Consider the following 27,310-nt stretch of genomic DNA (forward strand, 5'->3'; position numbering starts at 1 on the left):
CGATGTGATGCGTGTACACTCACATCGCCTGAATGTGGGAATGGCTTTTATCTGTTCTGCTAAAGACAAGTTGTATTCTTTTGAATGCCCACCTGCCAACAAATGACTGTAACACTGAGGATGATGTCTCCATGCAAGTCTGTTAACAGACAACCCTGTATCCTATCAACTCCTTAATCAACCGAGCGAGCATCTCTTACACATACAGTCACCCGAAAGCCACCCATCAAGCATCTGCCGTCTCTCCTCTGTTTATTTGGAAAGTTCATTAATATAGCATACAAACACTTCTTCCCCTTTCTTGATGTCTCTTTCAGCACGGCATTGGAATTTGAAGCCCGAATCAGCATGTAGGATACAAAGCATTGACGGATCTTCACAACTGTGATTAAACATTGCGTATGAGCCATCGACCCAGCATTCGTATTCATTGTCCTCTCCCAGCCCACCAACAGCGTTGAATCTAAATCTTTGCCTGTGAATATATATTAGTTGCATTGAAAAAATGTTTTGGAGGAAAAATGACGTACCACAAAGTTTCCAATATCCAAGTATCAAAACATTTGTCTGCGAAGATATCGACACCAAGCATGTGCAATATTTTTAATGGCGTTATAACTCGAGTTTCTAAGGACCATGGGTCATCGGCTTGTGCTTCGTGACTAATAAAGTGTGCCATGAGAGGATGTTGGAGTGGAGGTCCCACTCCCTGTTTGCACGTCGCCAAAAGCCGTAGCCAAATCAATTTAGAGATTTCTGGCGCAGATGGAAAACACTTTTCTCCTTCGGCATCAGCATAGATATGTGAGATATCCACTCCACATAGACCATCATGATGATACTGCTGTGCTAAATTTCTGCACTCCCTACTACAGAAGTAGAGATGGGCACAACATACAAATCCATATTTTCGACTCGAAACTCTCAAATTACCAAAACAATTAAAACAACTGCCATTCACTTCCAAACCAATCTTGCTGTTCTAAATCAATGAATCTAGCAAAATTTTGTGCTGCCTCAATTGTGATTGTTTTACACATAAGAAAGGGCTGCTCTCCAGAACAATATCACCTTCACGAATATCTTCGGTTGCAAACATACCATATGAGACTTTATCCGAGCCTGATATATCCACAGTCGAAGGTTTGATTCTCAGTACCTTGGAACACTTGCTAACGTATTTATTAGCAAGTTCGATTGACTCCTTCGTTCTGGTATTAACTTCGGATGCCCATGGATACGGTCTGAGAAATACCTTTCCCATCTCTGTAGCAATCCATTTGGTTTCGTCAGATATAGGCATGTCTTTTACTGCATTTCGTTTCATCTCATATAAACATATTTCATGGCGGTGGAGATGTTGGAGACTGGAGTCCGTCGGATAAATTTTCAGTGCTTCTGCAGATATCAGTTTCATATCTTGATAAGATTGAAGGTGGTCGAGTGCATAGAGCAATTGGCAATATCTAAGCACCATTTGTAAGTAAAGATTAAAGCCATTAGCAATGAGGGTAAACAATGACGCACCCTAGCTTTCGCTCATCTTTCAACAAATCAACTATTTCCCTACCAAGTGTTGTCACGGAGACACTTGTGTTCCACGACACACCCTAACAGTATCAGAGCCCTCTCAAATGGCCTATTCTGTGCTTAGGCGGTACCTTAAGAATAGCTCGATACCACATCATCATTCTCATCTCGAGCCATACCTTCGAGCCACGGTCTTCACCATCAAATACATAATTTGCCAGAAAAATCGTCTTATAAGCATCAAACGTTGCGAGTTCCGGAAACCCCAATTTCAAAAGGACTTCAGGTCGGCTTCTCCAGTTTTCGGGTGTATAGGGGAAACGGTCTAAATTCTCAGTGCAGACTCTCAGTTTTTCGCGATGTGTTTCGACGTCCTGTCTTGAGTGTCAGATATGATGTGTGGTACTTTGGTGGAAATACCTACCTTAGGGCTTAAAGTGACAAACGGCTGCATGCTACATTCTGAGTCAATGATAGTGGGTTTCCATTTTTTGGTGTCCCAGTGTTTATCCATGGTGGCTAAGTAAATAAGATAGAAGGGCGTGTGTAGAAAGGGAAATGTTGAAGATTTGTATTTTGAGGTAAGAAGAATATGAAATATGTCAGGTGTAGTACCTACTTATTAAAGGGAACTCTTTAGCCACAAAATTTAGCCACATGAACTCACTACCTAGGTGTTCTAATGCACAGTTCCTCCGCACAGCACGATATCCAAAGGATTCTCTGTGACATATGAGACTAGAATGTTCAAGTGTGTTAAAAATATCAGGGTATCAAAATATCACGGCATCAACATATTAAACATCAAATCCAATTAGCAAAATATCAAATTGATCTTCCATCCACTGATTATATGACCTAGTAGATAAAAACTACCATTAAATTTATCTACACTCCACAATCCACACTCCATATACCAATTTTACTTTAAAATCCCCATCTGTAAGATCTTACACAGATTTCTATCCACTGTACTCAAACCCCCTAGCTATCCCCTATAATCCCAAAGCGAATTCCAGGTTCTAAAAGAGTGTATGCCAGACCAAGCATGAGCTTGGCATAAAATATCCCAAATAACCGAATATAATTCCAAATAACAACTTTTGAATAACACCTCCTCCATAGTATAAGGGATGTAACTCTGAAGAACAGCTTCAAGAGCCCCTGAACCACCTAGCATGACAGAGTATCGAAATCTTTAAAATGACATCAAAATTACCCCTGTTCCCCCAATCTTTCTCTACAATCGTCACTAATAAAGATAAGATGAACTCAAATCATCCGCTCCATCCGCTCCATCAAAGTACTCAGGTGCCCTTTCAATACATGTCCAATTGGTATTTTTGGCTGAATCCTGTGCGGTAAAATTAAAGACGCATTAGCCATATCAATAGCATCCAACTTCGTATCTATCTCCCGTTTCCATGTCTCCAATCTCCATCTTGCACCGTGAGTTATCTTTTCCCGCACAGTAGCCTTTATCTCCCGCCATGGATCTTTAGGGTTATCATTATAGTAGGTGTGGTACGGCACATCTGGATTCGGGACGCGAGAAGCGATAGTTGGGCGATGAGAAACGAGCATTGTGGAACTAGTCCTGTTACCCCAAGTGTTGCAATGTTTCGAATATCGTTCGCACTTAATCTCGAAATCAAGCAAGTCCCTATCGAGGGTGCTTTCCAACGTAAATCCTTTCCTTGGTTGTGCACAGTTCAAAATTGAACCATTGCAAGTATTGAAAACCAACTTCAAGTGTTCTGCTGGACAGTATCTCACAAAGTATGAGACGAAGCGTTGCATAAAGCATTTGTTTCGGGTATTAGTTCCTAATCCAGAAAATAGATTTGAGATATCAATGATCCATTCTCGGATTCCGTGATATTTCGGCTTCAGAATTTCATCAAGTATAGCTTTATGTCTCGCGAAAGGTAGCTCAGGAGAACTGTGATAACGGTCGGAATTCAGGGTTTCGTAAAATTGAATATGAACTGATCGTATCAGAACTTGGTTGTCATGTGTGGTGTACACAGCAGCGGATTTGAGAAAAGATTCCATGGTTGGAAAAGTGAAGGTTCGATTTTCGAGAAGAGCTTTTGGCCATAACGTTCCGATGTCAAAGTGAATGGTACGGCATGTTAGTAGTAAGGAGAGACGGTCATGTGATTGTATGTATTGATTTTTCTTTTGTGCCAGAACCTCGTCATAGATCATATGTCGAAGACAGTCAGGAAGCTTTAAGGGTCCCATCCTTACGGTGGATGCATGTTCCAGTGACATTATCACCGAGTAAGTCGAACTGTGGTTTGATTCGAAGAGAAATATACGTTGTGTTTTGAAATTGAGAGAATTAAGCGAGGCTGAAGTTAAGGTGACAACGGTACTATTGTGTGAAGAGTTATAGTCAATTCGTAGAGAGGAAATCTATATTCTTTAAAAAGGTTGAGTTTTAAAGAAGAACAGATTTATATGGAGGGTTTTTCGAAGTCTGAATGTTTGAGGAAAATAATTTTCGAGGAAAGTCTTCCAGTTTTGTGGGAGACAAGTTTTTTTTTAGTGTGGATATACTAAATCGGCGATCTGATGGGAGTTCATTGTAGCTCTAACTAGTGACTCAACGTTTGTCAATCAAAATCATTAGGAAACTTGTAATCCTACTCAGGCAATACTCCACTAACTAGGTAAAGCTAGATGGATGAAAATCCAATGTCAAGGACAGATATCTATAAATCCTCTATTATAATATTATTTAATAAATATCTATACCCGGAAGATAATATTCAAAATATATAAATAATACTACAATCCTAATAAAAGTAATAATAAAATATATTTATTATATTATATAAATTATAACACTTTAAAAATTTAAAAGTATTAGATACTATATACTATATAATACCAAAACTTGTTAAAAGGAATAGAAGTTACCGGTACTAATCACGTGTCGTGATTAGTAATACGGTTACCTAAACAGGCTAGATTAGACGAACCATAAGCAGGCATATTGGTCCCCTCCGAGGATACCAAGAGGAGATTAATATGCCTACAGACGTAGTAATATAGTCAATATAGAGGCCTCTTCCACCCAATCTTTTAATAAAACTTAATATTTAATTTTTATTATTATTATTATCATTGTGACGGAAACCCCTGCTTTCCTCCCACCCTTATTATATAAGAAACCTCAGGTACATTAATCATGTCCACATATGATACGATTACTCGGGATTAGTATACGATTTAGGTGGTCTGAGGATCAGATCCGGACAAGTACTAGGTATCAATGGTTATCGGTAAAGTGAGATCATTGGAGGGATAAATATGACTTCTTTTTGCCTAGCCATTGCAGCTAGACCATTCATTTGTGTATATATAGAGTAGCTATCCCCATCTACAGGTGCTCTTGACCTGCAGATTCTAAGTTAAATACAATTGCTGGTCTATAAACACCCTTTTGGTCACAATCATTATTTTAAATATTAAATATTATATTTAAATTTATTATAAAAAATAAAGTATTTTAAAAAAAACTTTACTGCCAATTTCATTTTAAAAAAAAAATCATTAAAAATAAATAAATATGTCACAATTCATTAATTCACGTGACCTCGAGGACCTTTTGGACCTTAGGGTCCCAAAGGTCCTCAAAAGATGATATAGGGTATATAAACATTCATTTAGTCTCGTAGTTAAGGAGCTTTGTGCTCAACTTAGTTACCAATTAGTTTACCTACATTCTACTTGATCTAGTAACGACTTCACTTCCAAGTGAAGACCAGTGATAAAGCCTTAACCCACAACTACCAACCAGACGAAACCTTAGGCAGCCGCTGCCTCCAGTATAGTATCGTTACAATATAGTTCTCTTTAAATAAAATTTTATAGATTTTTTTTCTAAGATTTGATATAGAGTTGTATGTTACGACAGGTAACAATTAGGTCACGGGATTAGTAATAACACGTGATGCGAGGACTCGAAGAGAGCGAAAGGATCGAGGCTCGATCCCCTCGCTCCCTTCGAGCCACGGAGCATGATGGTCTATATAATCAAGATGGATTTCCTTTGTATAGAGCTTCGTGCTCAAGATCAATAATTTAGTATACTCTACTATTAGTTACGAATTGCATATCATTATTGTCATTACTTAAGTCCCTGCTTGACGCCTAGTTATAAACCACCTCGAGAGCCTAGAGCACTTCCACGTGATCTAGACGGCAAACCTCGTAACATTGTAATGATTTATGAAATTTAAATTTTTTATATATGAGAATCTATTGAAAATAAAAAAGAGAGAAAATGAAAAAGAGAGTTAATGAGTATATATGACAAGTATTATTAGACAAATTTAAAATAAATAGAGATAGTATTGAAGAGATGGTATTGTACTCGTGCTGCCAGAAAATATAAAACACATCCACTTATAGGTGGGCACTAATCTCTTTGTAGTTTACCATCTTGTGGTATGTGCTTAATAGTGGAGTGTTTTATACTTACTGGCCGCACGAGTAGTGATATCTTGAGCTGTTGATATTGTTCTTTTGTATTTGGATACTTTCCTACTAGATAAGTCTTATATGTGTATATGCATATCAAAATCATGGCCACTCAGCCTAGTAATATTGATATGAAACATTCATACTGTTATGCTCTCCCAAATACTACTAGAAATAACAACCCGAAGATAGCTATTTTATCCGAAAAAAAATCAATTCCATAGGTACCTAGATATTCACAATCTAATTCTCCATCACCACTCGAAAATATCCTCCCTAGCCATTCCATCCCAACAATTCCCAACTCTCTCTCACACACACACACATTAAGCCTTCTCCTTCTCCTCCCTCTCCTTCTGAGCACAACTAATCAACCTCCCAACCACCAAATACTTCTCCTCAAACCTCTCCTCCCAACCCCTCAACGCCTCCAACTCCTCCGCATCCAAATCCTTCAAATCATCCAACTCAGCCTGTAAATCCTCCGTCAACATTTCCGCATCAAAACTCCCCTTCGCCAATCCACGACTTGCATCTCTTCCTGCAAAATTCTCATATGGTCCTCCTGGTCCGTAAAAGTTTCTTCCATTACTAACATCGAATACGCGACCGCGAACGGCGAGATAGACGGGTGTATTGTTCAGACCGGAAAAGGGGACGAGTTCGGGAGGTGTAAAGGTACGGAAGACGATTGGAGCCGGGGCGGCAGGGATGGGAATTGCTTTTTTGGGACGGAAGGACATGTAGGTTACGAGGGCGGCGAGACTGAGGAGGAGGAGATTGAGTGGTGTGGCTAGACTGGCGCTGGAGGGATGTTAGTTTTGTTTCTGATGTTTGTTTATAAGGGAGGAATTTGTGATGATGAATTGAGAGTGGGGAGGACATACACTTCTGCACCAGCAGGTCTTTGGGCTTCTATATTTGGCATGATAATTAGCATTTCCTTTTTATAATGGTATGATGCTCCTCCTCAGAACATATCACTGTAGAAAAAAACCCCATAAAACAACATACCAGCAGCCATCCTCTTCTCAACATAATCCATAATGCCTTGTTGTATGTTATATCCCACGAAATCTTCTATAATCCTATATTCTTATCTTCCTATCCTCCAATCTCCTAGATCAAACCCCAAAACTTAAATATCCTCCCGGTAAGGCAAGGCAAACCAATAAACCGATAAACCGACGGTAGAATTCGTTCCGTTTTTCGTTCTTCGTTCTTCGTTCAAAAGATAACAGCTCGCTCTGCAAAAAGCCACCTCAAACCCAATCTTTCTTCCTTTCCTTCTCTCTTCCTTAAAAATTCAAATATAAAATAGGTAACGCGTTTTAGAACACCGATTGAAGATATTCCTGCACTCGTTCTTATTCTTATAGCAGTAACAAAAGCAAGAATCAACTCAGTAATCAGTAATCGAAGATTCAATCTAAGCAACTTGTTCGGCTCGGAAAACGCGGGGATATGATATGATCAATCACAAAGGTCACGTGTTAAAATTAAAGTTCCGGCAGTTTTTACCTTCCGTTCTATTTTTACTCTCTGCACTCTACTCTATAACCTAGCTACAACAGGTACTTAAATCCAAACCTATAGTGTATATTTCAATTCATTCATTCATTCATTCATTCATAAAGCTCAAAGTTTAACGTTTATGTAATGTTTAATAAAGTGTTTATGTAGATGGATTTGCAATCAATCAATCAAATATCTATCTACCTATCTACCTCCGAACCCCCCTAATTATCTAATTATCTAATTATCTAGTATGTACTCCGTATGTACTCTGAAATCGCAAATTTGATATTCCATATTCCATACTCCATACTCCATCTTCCGAACCTCCGCACCGGTTTTTGAGTTCACAAGATTCGGATGCGGATGTAAGCTTTGGATATCATATTTACATATACACATTTTCATATACAACTATATCATCAAATTTAAGTTCAATTATAAATCATATAATATGATATGAAGTGTAAAACTGCCATAAAAGACAAGCCCACCTACCTAAGACTTACATGAATAAGTAGACATTTAAATCCAATGCAAATGGAATAAAGAAATATTCCTAAACTCCGAATCCATCCATCCATCCATACTCCGTACATCCGTCGTCCAATCCCGCTACCTATGCGCCTACCAAAACCTACTGATTGCCCTAGCCCCTTTACATTTTACATCCCAAATAAATCAATCATCTCATTCCAACCTATCCTTTTCAAACCCCAAAGCTAACCAGTAACCCTCCTAACCCACAAACCTGTCCCTTCATACCCCGCTTGCTTATCTTTTCTCTTCCATGCCCTATGCAATTTCAAACCACATTCATGTTCCTCCCTCCTAATTTCTGCTTCCTCCTCCCTCAACGCCTCAATTTGTTTCTTCTCCATTTCTCTCTTTCTCTTGACTTCATCAGTAGCAATCATTCTATCCGCTGGCATAAGTTCCGTCATTTGTTTGATTAATTTTTCGATATTTTGTCTACGATGGGTGAGAGTTTCAAGTCGAGCTTTAAGGTTGGAGATAGGATCTGAAGATGCGGTTTCGGCGGGAGTACTGGGAAGAGATTTGGTAAGTGTGGATGAGGACTGTGGTAGGTGATTATGTTCCCGGGGAATGGAGGACGTCATGGAGATTGTTATTGGACTATTCGAATTGATGGCTTTGCGGGTAATGCTTTTTGTGGAGTACATGGATGTGCTATCATCGGCGCCGACCTTAGGACGTTTGCGAGATAGTATTGAAGTGGGAGCTTGAGTTGTCATGTTGTAGGATTGTGTGGGGAGTGGAGGATGCATGTCGTTTTGTAAATCAAGAGAAGGTGCTCTGGTAGATTGTGTGGCTTCTGATGTAGCCTTTGTACTGACACTAAAGCGAGAAGGAGGTTGAACGTATGGCTCGTTCAGATCGATGGGAGGGAATGAATTCTTAAGAGCTTCGCGGAAGTTTCGCTCAATGGTGCCAGTAGAATCCTGTTTAGAATGAGAAGGGTAATATTCGATAGAGAAATCCGTGGTAGGGAAATCTGTAGTAATATTGGTGGTGAAATTCGCAAGGTGAGCCGCATGAACAGGTTCGGGGTTTCGAATTGAAGGTTCATTATAAGATTGTGGGCTGTTTCGTCCACTGAGCGAATGTCCTGCGTCGATAGATAGTGGGCTGGGTAAATCCATGAAAGTCGATGCCGCTTGTGTTTCACTGTTTGCACTTCGGATGGATGATACAGGGGTATTTGTATCTGATGTAATGCGTTTTTCGTTCTTTGATGGAATTGGAATTTTAAGTGGAGGTATGCTATAATTATCTGATGGCGTGGGCACAATTGCTGAACGTCCTGTCGCTCCTTTCCACTCTGGTTTCTCTACTGGCGCATTATTCTTCAATTTCCGGACACGTTCCGCAAAAGATGGTGCATTTGGAGGCTTTTGCACACTAGCACCAGCACTAATGATTGATGTATTGCCCATTTGTCTAACATTGCGTAACTCGGGTGTTGAATATTCTCCTGGGTTGATGGGTTGTGGTTTTCCCCTTTCGCTTGTCGTTTGTTCACCAGAATATGAATCCCATCTTGCATCTGCTGTTTTCCAACCCTTTGGTCCATCCACGTCTTTCCGACTTAGTAAATTTGCTGCTGCAACTGCGACATGATTACGCCTCTTTTCTTTTCGAATAACAGGAATACTGCTCGCTGGTGGCTTCAATCTAGCATCGGTCCTTTCTTTCGAGTTTCCGAATCCAAGACGTGAAATATCCGGTACCTCATCAATTGGGGAGACTTCATGATCCTGATATCGATTCGCGTTTCTAGTTGAAATTTCATTAGTTTATATTCATAGAATTGCGACAACAGATCTAAAATCGTCCCAAAAATCATCCTAAACACCACCAAGGATCGCGCAGCCTTTTGCGATTAAAGCAATCCAAAGAACCTTTCAAACTGATGGAATCCTCAACCTACCGCCGTGTCCCATCAAACTCTGGAGAGCTGGGAGGAGATACCTCTACCGAATTTGGAGTCATAGGTTTCGCATATGTATTGTATGGAAACTGATCATTCATAGGACCTGGAGAAGGCTGAGAGTGGACCGAAGAGACCGGCCTCAAGTTGTCGGAATTCTGTTGAGAATGTTGCATAGGAGGAACTGCTTCACTGAAATAAATATTAGCAAAGCTTGGCTAACAATGCATAAGAATGTATGTAAATTTAACAGCTATATCTCTAAGCTGAAACATTAGTCCAACATCCCATATCCCACATGACAATTTCCCTCCAACACCAAGTCCCCCACTCAATCCTCAATAGAGAAACCTTGTGACCTACAATGGTAGAAGTGGTAATCCTTTGGGGGTATTATTTCTTATCGCTTTGGGTGGAGGAGCATATCTATTCGAAGATGGCATTCCCATATTAATATTTATACCACCAGCCGCTCCATAAGATTTCTCAAAAATAGTAGTCTCGACAAGTACGGGTTCACTGATGGCAGATTGGCGAGCTGTAGTACCATTACTACTTCTTGAAGTATTGAGGCGCTTCCACATGATTTCTTCCTTCGCCCTAGAAACTGTGTGACCTTTGCTGCTGCAGATCGTGGAGTACGGGAAGCTTCCGAAAATGATTTTCGTAAAGAGTGCTCAAAGATCCAGATGGGAAACCCTTGGATAGATAAGATAGATCCGGGCGAACGATATATGTATTATATTTTTGAAGGCTTCTAGACTTTTCCTAGCTGAAGTATTTCAGGTGCCCTTCACACACATAATTTTTGATATGTATCTCGTGTTCTCGTAAATAATTGGAAGGATCGTCACAGGATGCCGAAGGCTGTGCAAAAGCTGGTGGATTAATTATTTGTAGAGTTTAATTGAAAAAGTGTAAGAAGTGGAAGGGTGTCTTCTTATTCAAGTAAATAAACAAAACGCGTAGAAAATGAGGAGGGATGGTGAAATCAAGAGAATTGCTGTGAATAGAATATGGGGTTGAAAATGTACAAATAGAATAGAACGATTGATGATTTATGAATTATTCAAGGAATGAAACTTCTTGTTGGCGCAAACAGAGGTGAAGAGATTCAAATGGCTGGCTGGCAATGAGTAAACGAATTTATCGCGATTGCGGCAGTGAGTGGCTGGCTACCTATCAAGAGACCTAATGAATGACCGTTCTTTGATAACCAATGAAGGACCAGCCTATCAAGAAATATGACGGACAGTAGTTGAGGAAAGGTTGGGAAGAGAGAAAAGAGATGAGATAGGTTGGATGAGAAGAGATCAGACCAAGATCAGATCATACAATTAGCCATATTGGAATTTGGAGAAGATATAAAAGTTATTTCGAGTGAGTTTTGACCCACCAGTGAGTGAGTGACCGACCTTGATTAGGTCCGGGCACCAATATAATTCCCGTCACCATCCGGACATCAACCAGTACTTAGTAACCTTCCTTAGATACCTTGACTACCCAGGAGGTAATTAAAGATTTTCATTGATTTGGTCAATTTCACAAAAGCAACATTTTTTCCATCTCATTCTCCGCTCATGACTGGTCAATTGTCACTTCGATGTAGATTACAAGGTCGTTTGAGTTCATTAGCTTTCTAGTTCTAGGGTTATCGGTAGTGAAAGTAGCCTGTCAAATTAGAATACACTAACTAGAATTGTAGAAGTGACAGATGATGGGGGGCCAAAGAGCATCTAATGATGTTACCGTACCTAGAGAATAGGTAACATAAATGAACTTGCCGGGCTCAGCCCAGAGAGAACCCGTCAATCAAAAATCATCGAGGTGTTCGTGACGGGATGATTCTATATTAGGCATCAAATAAAATTTGTTCATTTGATTTCATTTTGAATTAGTTTTTGTGATGTGATGTATAACATTGTCCTCTACCTACTGCATAGTATGTTAGAAGACATCTACATGAAGGATGTGAAGGATGAATAATTTTCGATATTTCACCATCAATATTCATTCCTTCAAGCTTTATATAGGTAAGTTCCCTTGCTCCTCCTTTTTCCTGTTCTAGAACTCGATACCGTGATATGATTGATGATTGATGAAGATTGTTTTCGTGAAATCTCCTGAATGTTTGCATATGCATGGGTATAATATTTGGACATCTTGATGCTTCTAAAAACACCCCCAATATCAAAGCTTCTCCTTGCTAAATTGCTAGTCCGGGACCCCTTGAAGGCTTGAGTTTACCCCCAAGGATCGCAGCTCTATTAGGACTTTTCTTTTTCCGTTTCATATTTCAAGCGTAGTTCACCAGGTTTCATCGTTTTATCAACATCGGATTCCCTGGTGTCCGACTCCACTTTTCTTACTCATTCAATTGCTGATCGAAGAAGCGGGACGGCTATCAGATCCACAAGCGGCTATCTTGTTCCGAGGTTCAAAGAGACATCGTGACATTATTATCAATAACTTCAATTTCTATTCAATATGGACAATCACCCACCATGAGTGTTCCCGAGGACCTCTTTCCATTTGCACCCATTCCTAAGGAAACCGCGGACCATTTCTCCTTGACATCATGGTGCAAACCAATTCTCAATGACAGCTCCCTCTACCCCTTTTCATTCGAGTCGCGAATCCTAAAAGGAGATACTGGGGATACGTTTACAGCTATTACCCTTCAAACACTCGATACTGTTCCTTACTACCAAGCCCTATACTCTCCACCTACCTCCTCGCGTCCCTTTGGTGAGGTTTTATGTTTGATGAGTTTGGGTACGCATGTTAATGGCCATATCGATACTGCTCATGGCGGATTCATTGCGGCGATGCTAGATGATATGATAGGTTGTGTAGCAGAAAGCTCCAGAGCAAAAGATGAAAATACCTTGACGGCGTATCTCAATACCACATACAAAAAACGGATTGAAACACCCGGGGTTGTATTAGGGAGAAGTTGGGTGGAGAGAAGAGAGGGAAGGAAGCTTTTTGGAAAGGGTACCATTGAGAATGGTGAAGGAGTGGTGCTGGCTACTGGAGATGCTTTGTTCATTATCGTGGATAAGATAAAGGCTGGAGTGAAGTTGTGAATAGGCATTCTCCTTTAGGATACTGGATGCGATTCAAGGAGGTACGGTATACTCGAGGTTTAGGAAATTCGTCAGGTTTAGAGGTGCAAGCCATTTATACACGGAGAATATAGAGAGGAGATACAAAAATTAGACAGAAGGAACCGAGGCCGACAATATTAGATGGTTCGGACAACAAGATGTTCAGTGTACAGGATTGAGATGGACCACTATTCCGGACAGCCTTAACCTCGTGGATATACTTTTATTACTGTTCGCAAACTACCTTTCTTCCTATAACTTTTTTTTGGTACCTAATGATTTTACATTTCAACTTTTCATAGGTACTTCTTGAGAGTTCCTTCATTTTCAAAATGACAAAGTCATTTCCTATCTCAATCCATTTTTATCCTCTCCTTACTTCAAGTGATTAAATCTTCCTTCACATAAGTGTGAGGAGCTGATCCTGTACTGAGCGTATGAAATTTCTCAATTGTACAAGTTAGAAGCTAAAGCTAAATAAAGGATTTCGGTAACCCCTATTGAAAACCCCCGGTTGAATCAAACATTGAGGATATATTAGCGAATATCCTCAGAGAATTGTACCCCCAGACTTTTACCTTTATGATTGTCACTTGCTTCAAATACCCAGTAATAGTCAGCTCTCACAAAACGGCCGACTAGTTCCTGCTCGGAGAAAGTGAATATCCACAGGAAAGGAATTGTCCTGCTAACTGAGTAATTTGATCAACTTTCGAATTAATATCAAATTTTTTGTTTTGCTTATTTCATTCCAATAATACAAATCCGATGTCAAAAATTAATCCCACTAATTTAGAAATTCACACTATCTATCATCAAAAAACATTTCAATATAATTATCTAATATCTTCTAACCCAAAACCCCCATCGGTAAAGGGACAATTCTCTTTCCGGATGACAAAGTCGGCTACAAGTAAAAACCGATTATTATATAAAAGATCCAAAACCCAATTCTTAAACTCTAAAAGTTTGATACTATGTAGAAGAATGTACTAGTATTAATCTTCCTTCTCCTAGATTAGATAGGTAGGCAGATGGAACAATAATGCAAAAATGTGTTTTATATATTATTTATTTATTTATTTATTTATTTATTTACTCTGATTTGATTTTTTGTTGCATGTCTGATTTTCAGTTATTTACTTGGTGCTTGGTGCTTGGTGCTTGTTTGCCTAGTCTAGCCTCGGGGGATATGTATGGGGATATGGGTATGGGTATGGGTATGGATATGGGGATAATGGGATGTGATTTTTTGGTCGGGGTATTTGCTATGTAATATGTATGAACTTAAAGATTTTCCTTCGGGGTTGTATGAGTAAGGTGTTTGGGTAAGGTGTGTGTAGATAGTGTATATATACTATGAGGGAAGGGAAAGACGGGGTTGATTAATATATGATTAGTTTAATCTTGGTATTTTGAAGCTCTTGATAGTGAAGGATAGTTATTGTATATAGGTGTAAGGAGAATTGTTTTATTATTAAAATTGGGAATTATGATTATATCAAGTCTCACAATAAATTATCATCCATCCACTTTATTAATTTTCCGGTATTTGTAATTGGGCCTTTTTTAGAGTTTTAGAATTTGGGGTTTCATAATGAAATTGTAATTCCTGTGAAATATTTTAGATATAAAATAAAAGTCAAATCACAGTGAGATTAGAGTATAAGTATTAGTATTAATATTGATCTCTCTCTGTCGATATCTATCAGAGGATTTTCTTCGGATGGAGCGAGGATTCATCATTCATTATTCATCATTCATCAGGAGGGGTAAGTATTGGGTTTCTTGAGACCAGAAAGAGCATCAGATTGAATTGATTGATTCTCTAGCTAAGCAGTTAAGCTGCGAGTATATATTCAAAAAATGAAGGAATAAGGTTAGGTATTCAGCCTTCGGAATTAAAGTGCTTTGAAATCAAAATATTGAAAGCAAACAAACAGTATACCGAAAAGGAAAGAATGAATTAAAAGTTGAGTTTTGTTTGCTCCTTATATGCATCATGTAATATATATGCATATGCTGCCAAGATCCCAGGAGGTCAACAGTAAGAGATAGTTGGTTGAACTCGAGAGAATATTGAAATATTTTACCAAGTTGGCTTGTTCTGCTTGAGGCTGGATTTTTGAGTCCAGATTTTATATATTGCTATTGATTATTATTTGCTGTGGTTAGATTTATTCTAGTGATATTGAATACTAGTAGTGCCTTATTTATGAAAGAGGGTTTATATATACATATATTTGATTGTAAAAGATTTAATAGGTAGGTATTTTGATACTAGCAATTTCTACGGGTAGATTTATATGGTAAGAGATATTGGGTTTGTAAAGATGTGGAATGGGTTATGATAGAATAATGGTAATACCGTTGCACCCAATTCACGTTTTGTAAGAAAGTCAATTTCCTTCCTTTAGACCTAGGATTTATATCTATTCCAACTCGGTTATGATGAGAGCTATATGTATTAACTTCTATATTATGATATATTCCTAGAGTCTAACCTAGCTATCTCCACTCATGCATTAAATATCCCTTCTCATCTATTTCCATCTCACCTCATCTTAACACCCAACACCCAACATCCAAGCTCAAAACCTCTCACCATTCCAAATAACCACATCTTGAACCACTGCCCCCTCTCTAATCATATCCTCCGTCCACAAACGATTCTCCAACATCCACTTCGCCATGAAAGTTTTAGCCCCATCTCTAAATTCCCACCAGGTAACCTTCGCCCCCCTAAACCCTTCATGCGCAAGTAACTTTCTCGTGCAATCCCACTCCTGCAAATTCCGTCTATCTCTCAACTTCCCCACCGATTCCTGTACTTCATCATCATTCAACGAGGACGATTGCATCATCTCAGAAGAATCGAGATTCTCCAGTAAACTTTTCTCACTCGTACCTCCCCAAACCGTTAAATCCAGACACCTCAGTCCCGACAATTCGCGAGTGATGAGTTCACATAAATTCTCCCATACCACATCAATACCAGGACAAATCTTCAGCTCTGGGATTTCCCTCGCAACCTTCAAATTTCTAACCCAAGCCCGAGCACCCTGACTTCGATCACTCCAAAAAGGATTTACCGCTTCGATATTCATACCGAAATCCCAGGTACTACTTCCATTTCCGTAAAGTACTTCTTCGGCTTCTTCTTGAATTTTTTGACATACACTTAAGATACATGTATGGATACTCGGATTTGGGAAGTCGATATGGGAATTAGCGGAAAGGATTTTGTACGTGGTGAGTTTTTCGGGCTTGTCTGGGGATATGGGATAAAATGATTGGGCAGCGTGAGCGGGAATGCATGTTGATGGAAAGTAGTATCCATTATGAGGGATTTGGGTTGTGATTTTGTGATGACGGGGTGGGAGGAGGAGGAGATAGATTTTCAGGCGGATTTCTATCGGTAGAGAGAGGAAAGGAAAATATGAATTTCCTGACGTCGAGGTGATTGGCGCGGAGGAGAATTCATGTGATGAATGTTCGAATGAAGTTAGTGCATCTGCAGGGCTGAGACAAGGATATTTCCCATCCATGATATCTCCCGATTCCATGTCTGTACTTGGATTTTCTGAAAAATTGTAATTCAAAGGATATGAAGGATAGAGAATGTCGACTTCGATACTTCGACAATTACTTCTACATCGCTTTATATTTGTATCCTTTTGGGCGTAGAACACGTTGATTGATAGCATTGACAACTCCGGAAACCTCGGTGGGTCCCTGAGAAAAGAGTATTGAGATGCCATTTCGGGTAATGCAGGGGCGGAACACCGATGAGGAAGACAGGGATGAGTCAAGATTGTCCCATTAGTAGGTAGTCGGTATCGGTGTTTTCAAATGGAATTGTATCAAGCGGTGAATTCAACTATCTGTGGTGTGCTCCGTAGTTTGAAAATAGTGGTGTGTATCAGTGTGGATTCTGCTTTGGTGTGAAGAAGTTTCACCTGAATACTGAACTTTAAGATTGGTGGACAATGCAAGTCCGTTCTGATTGTGAAAGTATGTTGCAATATAGATGGCCGCCGGCTTTATTTGATGGTGTTTCGATACTGGGATCGAAGATAATAAGAACAAATGTAGTAAGTCTAATTGATTGAGGACCATCCTTTATCTTTATGAGATCCAACGGGATTTAAATAGTGGCACAAGAGTGCCTGACATCACGCAAGGGACACCGATTTGTCCAATGTGACACACGAAGACACAGAGAAATATCAAGTTTTTTAAATCTCGAGGCAAAAGAATGATTATTCAAACCAAAACGAAACCATAGTAGCATGCGGTTTAGGATGACGCTGCATGACTGTACCCGTTGAGGTTGAATTGTTCATAAAACGACGTCAACAATTCCCCTCCCTCGTATAATCATCCTTATACTGTAATCTCATAAGCACGCATATAGTGATTATACACCAATGATTTCTCATCGCGAGTACCCTGCTAACCCATTTTCAATCGAAGCAGAGAATGTACCAGAGAATTTCATGCCTGAAGAGTGGCCTCGTGAAGGTGTAGAATGTAGGCAGAAGTAATACCCAATTTCTGGATACCTTCGTCCCAACAATTTGTAGATCCATACCATACGAAACACGTGATAAATTTTGAACTCAGCCGTTGTACATCGCCCTACATCGTTCTATGCAATTCTTTGCCGTCCTTCCTCGACAACAATCGATGTCAAGCCTTCCAACTGTGTTTGATCCGTCGGAAATTCACAAACATTGTTCCATTCACACTGATGAAATCTGCGACACTAGATAAGCCCTTGATTGAAAAGGAATATCTCTTGAACTCGAGATCGTGTACCACAAGTAAGGTCGTAGGAGAAGAAATGATGGTTTCCATATCGTCATAAGAACTGGATGTCCGACCCCTATATAGAGAGGTATGACCTCTCCATATGTCCGGCGATTAATCCTCAGGATAGAAGTGTGTATATCCACATTAGTGCATAGATGATATGTTGTCGGAACTCTTTGTTAGAGGACGATTGACACGGTTAGCATATGAATCTGGTTGCTGATCTCGGATCTCGAAGATTTTGTTGTTGTAGTCGTCGAAAAGTTCATATTATCATGAACCGTGATCTCTGGAAGATTGCGCATGAATAGCAAAGTATTTTGGTGTCTGCCATCACTAGTGACTTACATATTGAAGCCCGACAAAAGAATACGGAGTTCTTGGGCTCGGGATCTGTTGTCGATTCTGTAGGGGACGTTATAGTAGAGGGTATGGTGCTACGAACTTTTTCGTTGATTGACATTCGGAGTGTGAGCTAGACGAAGTAGGGGTATCCATCAAACTTCTAATGGCACAATCTAAATCACTCATCAATATGACATATGACTCGCGGAATGGATAATTTTGAAAGGAAATACTGAATCATGTAATCTACCGTAGTAATCACGTATAGTGAGTGGGTGGAGTCCCATGGTATCAAATCCGACATATCCTACCAGAATTGACACGACACAAGGAGCCAGGGCCGGAAGAGAAATGATTCGGTGAAATGGGAAGATAGCACAGCTTGTCAATGCTGCTAAGAAGTTAGGATTTGAGGTGTTGTTCGGTATAACCATGGACAACTTTATAGCTCTCCTATATAATGATTTGGTGTTGCTAAAATATCCTTAGCGGTAGAGCTTGAATGCTTATGTAGGTAAGTAGGTAAGTAGGTATTCAATGTGGACTTCTCAGTGAAGAGTTTTTATATGTCGAGTTCATAGAGAGAGAAGAACTTACACGAATTATAAATTAAGATGGTGAAACTCCGGCAAGACTCGACCGAAAATATCTCCGTACAACCACCATTCCGGAGAACAACCACCTCAACGTGGAAAGATGGGATGGGATTCCGAAATTGTTTAGCTTCTTTCCTATTAGTCAAATCTTGGAACATCCACTTTCAAAAAAATCTACGGAGGTACTGCTTCGCTTACTAATCAATCCAATCCGACGTCCTTTTATCCATTAAGACATCACGGGAAAACTCCAGCTCTTTAACAACCTCGAAGTATCGCCACTATTTACAATTATATATATAATTATATATGTTGAGTTTCGTCCAAATACCCACATGTCTCCAGAATTTTCAAACGGGTTTCTTAAAATACAATCAACATCTCGTTTTGGCGTTAAAACGGCTTCCCAGCCACTTCAATTATCATCCACGCGTATTCAAAAAAATCCACCCAGCCTCCACATGAGCTATAACATGACATATCTCATTATTCCATGTAAGTTCTTTCGCTCTCAGACATCAAGTAATTGTTCTCGAGTCTATTTCTATCTATTTACAAATTTATCTAATCATGCTTCTTAATACTTCCACTTCCACTTTCTTCGCGCTATCGTCACTTTTTCTACTATCATCAGCGCTTCCAGTCGCTCAGAATGATGTTATTTCGGTTAAACATATAAAGAGAGCTACGTACTCTGTTGTGAATGTCCAAGGATCTTCTTCGACTTCCACAAGTGGTGGAAATGGGGAGCCCACGACTACTGTGGTAAAAACCGTTACCAAGACCGACCAGCCGACAACGAAAACAGTGGTCGAGACCGATGCGACTACAACTACAAATTACATAGTCTCAACTCAGACTGTGAGGGGTTCTGATACCACTGAAACTATTCTTATCACCATTACACCATCCCCGACGACTGTCACTAGCTTTAGCTATTCAATTGTGGATATCACTGTTCCAGTGACGATTTCCGAACCTTCATCAAAACAGACCACTACCCGGGCAAGTTCCTCGTCAGAACCATCATCGGTTTTCCAATCTTCAACAATAGCCATATCTGCCTCATCCAAATCTTCCACCAAACCGACGTCAACCTCCACCCCGACCACACGCCAAACTGTGTCATCTTTTAGTGCTTCCAAGTCATCCAGTGCAGTCGCATCTTCCTCAACCAGTTTTTTTTCGTCATCATCACCGTCTCAAAGCCGTACCAGCGTTGCCAGCTTGACTACATCTCAAGTATCGAACCCAATCTCTAGTATTGGAGCATCGACAAGCACTTGTACCGACAAAATATCGACCATCCCATCTCCCACGAATACTTTATCATCATCGTGGCTTACTACTTATACGGCGATATCCTCGAATTGGTATACTATCACAATTTTACCTACAGCCACTACTTCTTCCTATGATAATGGACAATGGCATACTAGTTATCCTTCTTGGAATTCTACGACTGATATCCCAAGAAGCTAAGGAGTTTTTGATTCACCCGTTGGATTCTCAATCATCTCATTGTTTTGAGAGAAACTGTCATTACGGAAGAAACCCTCCCCAGAATATTGATAAAATGTTCATGGTGGAATCACGTTGCCTCCACTCGCCCTTGGCGGAGCAAGAATGCTTTGTCGAGATTAAGCCTGTGACCAGAGGCACGAAAATTTGTACTTCGTTTGGTTCTACGTACAAAATTTGGTGCGGTAATGTTTATTTGGAGTTATGGAATCATAAGTATCAGGCAACCAAGAGCTGGGATGCCCGGTCAGATTTTATATCATTGATTGCATAGAGGGAAGTCGGAATGGATTTGACGGAATAATGTTAAATGAATCTTGAGATTTAGGATAATGAATAATGAAAGATAATTAGAATCAAAACAATCTTGTGTCTGCAATAACACATTCATCCAATGATAACGTACTGGTTTATGGGATCATTCTACTTTAGAGAGTAGGTGTATTCCTTTGGTAGTTATAATATATTTTCAGAATTTGTGACAAAGATCCGGTGAAAGGATGTTTTCGGAATTCGGATAAACTTGAATCCGCGAGCTCCCACCCTTGTCAACAATCAAGCATACGGGGAGCCTTAGCGTTCCTTCCCCCGGAAACTGGTCATAACCAGTTAATCTTGGAATTCAATACGACAAAAAAGCTTCAGTATCTACGTTAATCACTCATTTCCAAATTCTAAATTGCTTGTCCTACGGAAATCTGCTACTGCGCAAGCATCTGTTCGTGAAAGTCTGCCATAATGGCTTCTCCACCTCAAGTCGTGGAGGATCAGGCACGACTCCTTGAAGATGCTTTGAATGTTGTTCGCCAACAGACACAACTCATGCGACGATGCTTGGAAAGTCCTGGGAAACTAATGGATGCTTTGAAGTGCAGGTATGTCAATGGAGATGAGCTTGTTTCTGTTTGTCTATGTGATTGCCATGACTATAATATTTGCGCTAGGCGAAATGATCTTGTGCTGATTTGTCTCTTTCGAAATCTAGTTCAACACTTGTCTCCGAACTACGAACGAGCAGTTTAGGGCCGAAACAGTACTATGAATTATATATGGCAGTGTTTGATGCTTTGCGACACCTATCCTCTCATCTCAAAGATTCTCATCCGACTCACCATCTCGCCGACCTTTATGAGCTTGTCCAATATGCAGGAAATATCGTTCCTCGGCTTTACTTAATGGTAACAGTAGGCACAGTCTATATGGGTGTACCAGAAGCACCGGTCAAGGAGATAATGAAGGACATGATGGAAATGAGTCGTGGAGTACAACATCCAACTAGAGGGTTGTTCCTCAGATACTACCTTTCCGGGCAAGCTCGCGAACATTTACCTCAGGGTGATGGAGATGGGCCAGAAGGCAACTTAACGGATTCGATAAGTTTTGTTCTTACCAATTTCGTGGAAATGAACAAGCTTTGGGTACGACTACAGCATCAAGGTCACTCTAGAGAAAGAGAAATGCGAACGCAGGAAAGGAAAGAGCTCCAATTACTGGTCGGAAGTAATTTAGTTCGATTAAGTCAATTGGTTGATCTGGATGTTTACAAGAACACTATTTTGCAGCCACTGCTAGAACAAGTGGTGCAATGTCGAGATGTTCTAGCCCAAGAATATTTGCTAGAAGTAATCACACAGGTCTTCCCTGATGAATACCATCTTCACACCCTGGATCAATTCTTGGCAGCTGTATCAAGATTGAATCCTCATGTTAACATGAAAGTCATCGTTATAGCAATGATGGATAGACTTTCTGCATATGCTGCTCGAGAGTCAGAGTTGAGTTCTGCGGGGGATCGCGAGAAGGCGGAGCAGGAGGCTGTCGCTAAACTACTCGAGACAACTCGGTTGAACAAGGAGAGTCAGGCTGGTGAATCAAAGCCGGAGTCAACTTCAGCGCCGGAAGCCTCAAATGCAAATGGTGATCGTCCGTCGACTGAGACCAATGGAGCCAGCACAGATTCGAAACCCAAGGAACAAATTGACGATAGCCTTAGTGTAGCCCCAACTGAAGTTGAGACACAATCTGTTGCTGAGACGGTCGTCAACGATGATACTAAAAATAGGCCAAATGCTGTTCCTGAAAACATCAAGCTGTATGAAATCTTTTTTGACCAAGTAATGCATCTTGTTGCTTCCCAGCGCTTGTCCGTACAAGATACCCTGGCATTGTTGGTATCGTTAGTCAACCTAGCACTTAAGGTTCATCCGGATCGTCTGGACTATGTCGATCAGGTCCTCAATTACGCATCAGATAGAGTTAGAGCGTATGCCAACACTCCTGAATTCCATTCTCCAGAGGCACAGAAAAATATACTAAACTTACTCCTAACACCTATCACCTCTTACGCCTCTATATTCACAGCATTGTCCCTCCCAACTTACATCCCATTACTACAACTTCAGATATATCCAACACGTCGAGCTGTTGCTGGCGAAGTAGCTCGTACTTTACAAGCAAATTCAACCAAAATCTCCACTGTGGTCTCACTGGAAGGAGTGCTCGAAGTTCTTAAAGTTCTGATTAAAGAAGGATCTCAAAGTCCGGCCAATTACGTTGGGGTACAGCGGAAATCCGTTGAGACTGATGAAACGATAGAAGAGCAGGGCTGGCTAGCTAGAATCGTTCATTTGATCCATAGTGATGACAACGATACACAGTTTAAGCTTCTGCAAACTACCAAGGCCGCTTACTCGGAGGGGAATGAACGTGTGAAGTTTACAACTCCAGCTCTCATAACTTCGGCCATGAAGCTCGCCAGACGTTTTAAGACAAGAGAACACTTTGATGATAACTGGGAATCACAAATATCGGCGCTCTTCAAGTTCATGCATTCGACCCTCTCAACTATGTATACCCGAGTCACCGGGTCTGCCGAGCTTTGTTTGAGGCTATTCGTGGCTTGTGGTCAAATTGCTGACCAGACAAACTTTGAAGAGGTTAGCTACGAATTTTTCGCTCAAGCATTTACCATCTACGAAGAAAGTATCAGCGACTCCAGGTCACAATTTCAGGCAGTCTGCGTTATCGCATCCGCTCTGCATGAAACACGAAATTTCAGTAAAGAAAACTATGACACCCTCATTACCAAGTGTGCTCTACATGGCAGTAAGCTTTTGAAGAAGCCTGATCAATGCCGTGCTGTCTTCTTAGCGAGTCATCTTTGGTGGGCGGTGCCTATTGCAGCAAGGGGCGAAACGGATGAGAAGAATGTAAGTCTCTACAAACAATATCACATCTAAAATAATAACTAACATCAGCTAGCTCTATCGTGATGGCAAACGTGTTCTTGAGTGCCTTCAACGTGCACTTCGCGTTGCGGATGCATGTATGGATACTGCTGTTTCCGTGGAACTCTTTGTGGAAATCCTGAATCGTTACGTCTACTATTTCGAGCAAGATAATGAAGCTGTAAGTCGCTCGCTTATACATATATACATAAATATTGTCAAAAACTATAATCTAACATGATTCGATAGGTCACGACGAAATACCTAAATGGCCTTATTGAATTGATCCATTCAAATCTCCAAGGCAATCAAGATTCGGCCACAATTAATGAACCAAGAAAGCATTTCCAACGTACATTGGATAACATCACTTCTCGAAACTATGAAGGCGTAGTAACGACAGCTGCACCTTAGACCAAGCTCAACGCCATTTTCTTTTATTAACAGCTTTCTATAAGCATGGAAGGGATCATACTCAATGTAAATTTATGTGAGGTGGTTTGGGTTTTCCAGCCTGAGGGAGACAGAGGAGGGGAAGAGAAAGCGAGACCCTGGGTATGATATTTTTGGAAGCCGGCACTTATGTTTACGAAGACCAAAATAATGCAGCGATTGTACTTAGATTTGATTTGGCTCGTATTAAGCAAAAAAGTGATGGGTTGATTTAATTTAGCAAGCATAGGTAGCTATAGGCTATGTAAGAAGAGATGATAATTGAAATAACTCTGAATACCTAAGCGTTGCTAAGCGTTGCTAAGACTTCAAAAGTTGTTTAAGGACTTGGAGGTGCAATTTTGTGAAGCTTCCAGGTTTACTTGGATTGAAGGATAGATTGTGTGTATATGTGAATCTTGCAGCAGGATTGAATATATACGAGTATCTTTTGAGGTTTGAGGTTCTAGATATATATGGAGTCCAATTCCTCAATTCCTTGATCCCTTGTGATTCTTGATAGTTTTCCTTGTGTAGATAGAAGGCTATAACTATGTTGTATCACAAACCGTTTCATGATATGATTTGCATATTACTTCTCCGTATTCTTGCAGCTCAGATCGATCACTGGTGGATTGCCTAACCTAAGATTACATGGGGCGGCTTACCGAATACGTGAGTCCTTGGAGCCCTTGATTACGATTTGTGTCGCAGATAAACCCATTGACTTCGAAGATGCTTCAACTTTTAACCCAGCAAAGAAAATTAACAATTATTTCAAACTTTAAACCGGATCCAGAGCTCGAGATTATTTAACGATGCCCAGATGAAATGACAGCTGGCCTGAATAATCAATTAAAACTTGGAGGAATCATAATTCCATTGAAGGAATTCGACATCGAAAAGGGCATTAATATTTAGAGTTGTCCTTCTACGCGGCTGGCCTACGGATTTGTAACCTTATAACTTTAAATCGCTAGCAAGCAAACATTAATCACCAAGAGAAGGGTATTCTCTTTCTCCTCTTTCCCACCTAGAGAACTGGCACAACCTTCACAATGCCCGACGAAAAACACATATACGAAGCGCTTCCAATACCTACCTATTCCGAAGCTATCGGCGAATCCTCCCGGGGCTCAACACCCATAACTCCTCGATCCAATTCCTCCAACGAATCCGCACATCCAGCCGAACGAGAAGGCCTTCTAGGCCATGATCCCGGTGCAAGAATCCCAGTTCCTACTCGCAGAGCTGGTTATCGTCCTCCTCCTACCGAAGATGGCATCTCTAATCGAGGCAGTATGGAAAGGGATACATTTCTAAATCAACATGGCGAGCGCGAAAGTGAAGATGATGAGCAGGTGCGTAGGGAGATGGAGGAAATGGAAATCCAGGATCCGGAAACTTCACAATCGACGTGGGGGAAACGCATGTCGAGTCTTTCCGCATCGTTATCGTCGCGACTGCCATGGATACGTCGGATTGGATGGCCGTCAATCGATGCGAATTTTTGTATAGTGATTGGGAGGATTTTTGCGGTGCTTTTGGTCATGGCGGTGGTTTATCTGTTGTTTATGAGCGATCTTTTTTCGAATGCGGCAAATAGGATTGGGGGGCAAATGTTCCCGGCGGAAAGTGTGAGAATATTTGTGCAGGAGAGTGTTTCGGAGGATAGAATTATGAGGTGGATGCATAGAATTACGGAGACGGATCATTTGGCCGGTACGGAGGGGGATTACATATTGGCAGAGATTGTGCAGGAACTCATGGTGAAGAATGGATTAGAGGAAGTAAAGATGGACGAATATGGAGTTTATCTGAATTATCCAAAGGAGGGAGGAAGGAAAATCGAATTACTTGGGGAAGATGGGAATCCCACTTGGCAGGCTAAGATTGATGAGCCACAACTTTATACGAATCCACCGCGACAACAAACGCCTGTTTTTCATGGACATTCGAAGGCCGGAGACGTGACGGGACCGTTATTATATTGTAATTATGGATCACAAGCTGATTACAAAACATTTTACGATGGTGGAATTGAGACAGAAGGAGCAATTGCTTTGGTTAGGTATTACGGTACGCAAGGAGATAGGGCTTTAAAGGTCAAGGCTGCGGAACGTTGGGGTTTTAAAGCTGTGATAATGTATAGTGATCCGGCCGATGATGGATTCACTTTGGGTGATACAGCCCCCAATGGTAGATATATGCCAAAAGACGGGGTTCAACGTGGCGCAGTTAGCTTGATGAGTTGGGTGGTGGGCGATGTTCTTACCCCTGGATGGGCAAGTGTAAAAGGGGCAAAACGAATACCAAAAGAGAATAATCCGGGGTTGACGAATATTCCCAGTATCCCTATCTCGTGGGGAGATGCACAAAAACTTTTGCAGTCTATTCAAGGATTTGGAGTTGAATGTCCTCCAGATTGGACAGGTGCGGTTCCTGATGTTAAATATTGGTCTGGAAATCTTTCAACACCGAAAGTTCATCTTGTTAATGAACAGGATGAAGTTGAGCAACAACCGATTTGGAATGTTTTGGGCAAAATTACCGGTGTTGAGCAAAAGGAAAAATCCGTCATTGTTGGTAATCATCGTGATGCTTGGGTTTTTGGTGCTACGGATCCTGGTTCAGGTACCGCGGTATTTCTCGAAGTCATGCATATCTTTGGTGATCTTGTTTCAAGAGGTTGGCGACCACAACGTACAATTGAATTTGCCTCCTGGGATGGTGAAGAATATAATCTTATTGGATCTACCGAGCATGTTGAAAAGAACATGGAAAAGTTACGCAAGGATGCTTTCGTTTATCTTAATGTTGATGTAGGCGTTGGTGGTGATAAATTCAGAGCAGCAGGAAGTCCGGTTTTCAAGAAAGCTCTTCTTCGAGTCTTAGATCGCACAACGGATCCGTATCGAAATGCTACTCTTCGACAACTATGGGACGAGAGGAAGGGTCAATTAGAAGGTCTAGGAGCTGGAAGTGATTATGTTGCTTTTCAAGATATGGCAGGAACATCTTCTCTTGATTTTGGATTCGAAGGTCCTGTCTATCCATATCATTCAGCATATGACAATTTCGAATGGATGGCCACTCAAGGCGATCCCAATTTTCGCTATCACAAACTTCTCGCTCAAGTCTGGGCTCTTCTCATTCTCGAATTTTGCGATCGCGCAGTCCTTCCTTTTGATTTCAGAGCTTATTCCGCATCCCTCTCGAGTTGGGTTATAAATTTGGAAGATTGGGCAGCAAGTAAAGCTCCTAATAAAGATG

The 27,310-nt window shown here is 40.6% G+C and overlaps 11 protein-coding genes across 11 annotated transcripts in view; 5 read left to right on the forward strand and 6 right to left on the reverse strand.

Annotated features, from left to right (window-relative positions):
• Positions 1-226: 226 nt before the first annotated feature.
• Positions 227-1,303, reverse strand: SS1G_06809 (predicted protein; the record flags this gene model as incomplete). The annotated part of the gene is made up of 4 exons (XM_001592518.1): positions 227-248; positions 287-475; positions 531-783; positions 1,102-1,303. 4 exons carry the CDS (start codon positions 1,301-1,303, stop codon positions 227-229), a joined length of 666 nt encoding a protein of 221 aa, XP_001592568.1.
• A 316-nt stretch (positions 1,304-1,619) lies between these two features.
• On the reverse strand, positions 1,620-2,044 carry SS1G_06810 (predicted protein; the record flags this gene model as incomplete). Its single annotated transcript, XM_001592519.1, has 2 exons — positions 1,620-1,904; positions 1,955-2,044. The coding sequence occupies 2 exons, from the start codon at positions 2,042-2,044 to the stop codon at positions 1,620-1,622; spliced, it is 375 nt and encodes a 124-aa protein (XP_001592569.1).
• A 758-nt stretch (positions 2,045-2,802) lies between these two features.
• SS1G_06811 (predicted protein) lies at positions 2,803-3,807 on the reverse strand (the record flags this gene model as incomplete). Its single annotated transcript, XM_001592520.1, has 1 exon — positions 2,803-3,807. One exon carries the CDS (start codon positions 3,805-3,807, stop codon positions 2,803-2,805), a length of 1,005 nt encoding a protein of 334 aa, XP_001592570.1.
• Positions 3,808-6,350: 2,543 nt separating this feature from the next.
• Positions 6,351-7,069, reverse strand: SS1G_06812 (hypothetical protein; the record flags this gene model as incomplete). The annotated part of the gene is made up of 3 exons (XM_001592521.1): positions 6,351-6,828; positions 6,912-6,939; positions 7,039-7,069. The coding sequence occupies 3 exons, from the start codon at positions 7,067-7,069 to the stop codon at positions 6,351-6,353; spliced, it is 537 nt and encodes a 178-aa protein (XP_001592571.1).
• Positions 7,070-8,261: 1,192 nt separating this feature from the next.
• On the reverse strand, positions 8,262-10,575 carry SS1G_06813 (hypothetical protein; the record flags this gene model as incomplete). The annotated part of the gene is made up of 3 exons (XM_001592522.1): positions 8,262-9,837; positions 9,992-10,183; positions 10,355-10,575. The coding sequence occupies 3 exons, from the start codon at positions 10,573-10,575 to the stop codon at positions 8,262-8,264; spliced, it is 1,989 nt and encodes a 662-aa protein (XP_001592572.1).
• A 1,920-nt stretch (positions 10,576-12,495) lies between these two features.
• On the forward strand, positions 12,496-13,080 carry SS1G_06814 (hypothetical protein; the record flags this gene model as incomplete). The annotated part of the gene is made up of 1 exon (XM_001592523.1): positions 12,496-13,080. The coding sequence occupies one exon, from the start codon at positions 12,496-12,498 to the stop codon at positions 13,078-13,080; it is 585 nt and encodes a 194-aa protein (XP_001592573.1).
• Positions 13,081-15,692: 2,612 nt separating this feature from the next.
• SS1G_06815 (predicted protein) lies at positions 15,693-16,862 on the reverse strand (the record flags this gene model as incomplete). The annotated part of the gene is made up of 1 exon (XM_001592524.1): positions 15,693-16,862. The coding sequence occupies one exon, from the start codon at positions 16,860-16,862 to the stop codon at positions 15,693-15,695; it is 1,170 nt and encodes a 389-aa protein (XP_001592574.1).
• A 328-nt stretch (positions 16,863-17,190) lies between these two features.
• Positions 17,191-17,971, forward strand: SS1G_06816 (predicted protein; the record flags this gene model as incomplete). The annotated part of the gene is made up of 3 exons (XM_001592525.1): positions 17,191-17,195; positions 17,519-17,634; positions 17,874-17,971. The coding sequence occupies 3 exons, from the start codon at positions 17,191-17,193 to the stop codon at positions 17,969-17,971; spliced, it is 219 nt and encodes a 72-aa protein (XP_001592575.1).
• A 1,456-nt stretch (positions 17,972-19,427) lies between these two features.
• Positions 19,428-20,339, forward strand: SS1G_06817 (predicted protein; the record flags this gene model as incomplete). Its single annotated transcript, XM_001592526.1, has 1 exon — positions 19,428-20,339. The coding sequence occupies one exon, from the start codon at positions 19,428-19,430 to the stop codon at positions 20,337-20,339; it is 912 nt and encodes a 303-aa protein (XP_001592576.1).
• A 777-nt stretch (positions 20,340-21,116) lies between these two features.
• Positions 21,117-24,019, forward strand: SS1G_06818 (hypothetical protein; the record flags this gene model as incomplete). Its single annotated transcript, XM_001592527.1, has 4 exons — positions 21,117-21,253; positions 21,364-23,587; positions 23,640-23,786; positions 23,855-24,019. 4 exons carry the CDS (start codon positions 21,117-21,119, stop codon positions 24,017-24,019), a joined length of 2,673 nt encoding a protein of 890 aa, XP_001592577.1.
• A 1,076-nt stretch (positions 24,020-25,095) lies between these two features.
• Positions 25,096-27,310, forward strand: part of SS1G_06819 (hypothetical protein) — a gene marked incomplete at both ends in the record, with an annotated part of 2,839 nt that continues 624 nt past the window's right edge. The window contains 3 exons of the mRNA XM_001592528.1: positions 25,096-25,398; positions 25,798-26,679; positions 26,812-27,289. Coding sequence (XP_001592578.1) covers positions 25,096-25,398; positions 25,798-26,679; positions 26,812-27,289 — 1,663 coding nt within the window. The remainder of the gene's footprint in view (positions 25,399-25,797; positions 26,680-26,811; positions 27,290-27,310) is intronic.

Source organism: Sclerotinia sclerotiorum, genomic scaffold (assembly GCF_000146945.2).
Source record: "Sclerotinia sclerotiorum 1980 UF-70 scaffold_8 genomic scaffold, whole genome shotgun sequence".
NCBI lineage: Eukaryota > Fungi > Ascomycota > Leotiomycetes > Helotiales > Sclerotiniaceae > Sclerotinia > Sclerotinia sclerotiorum.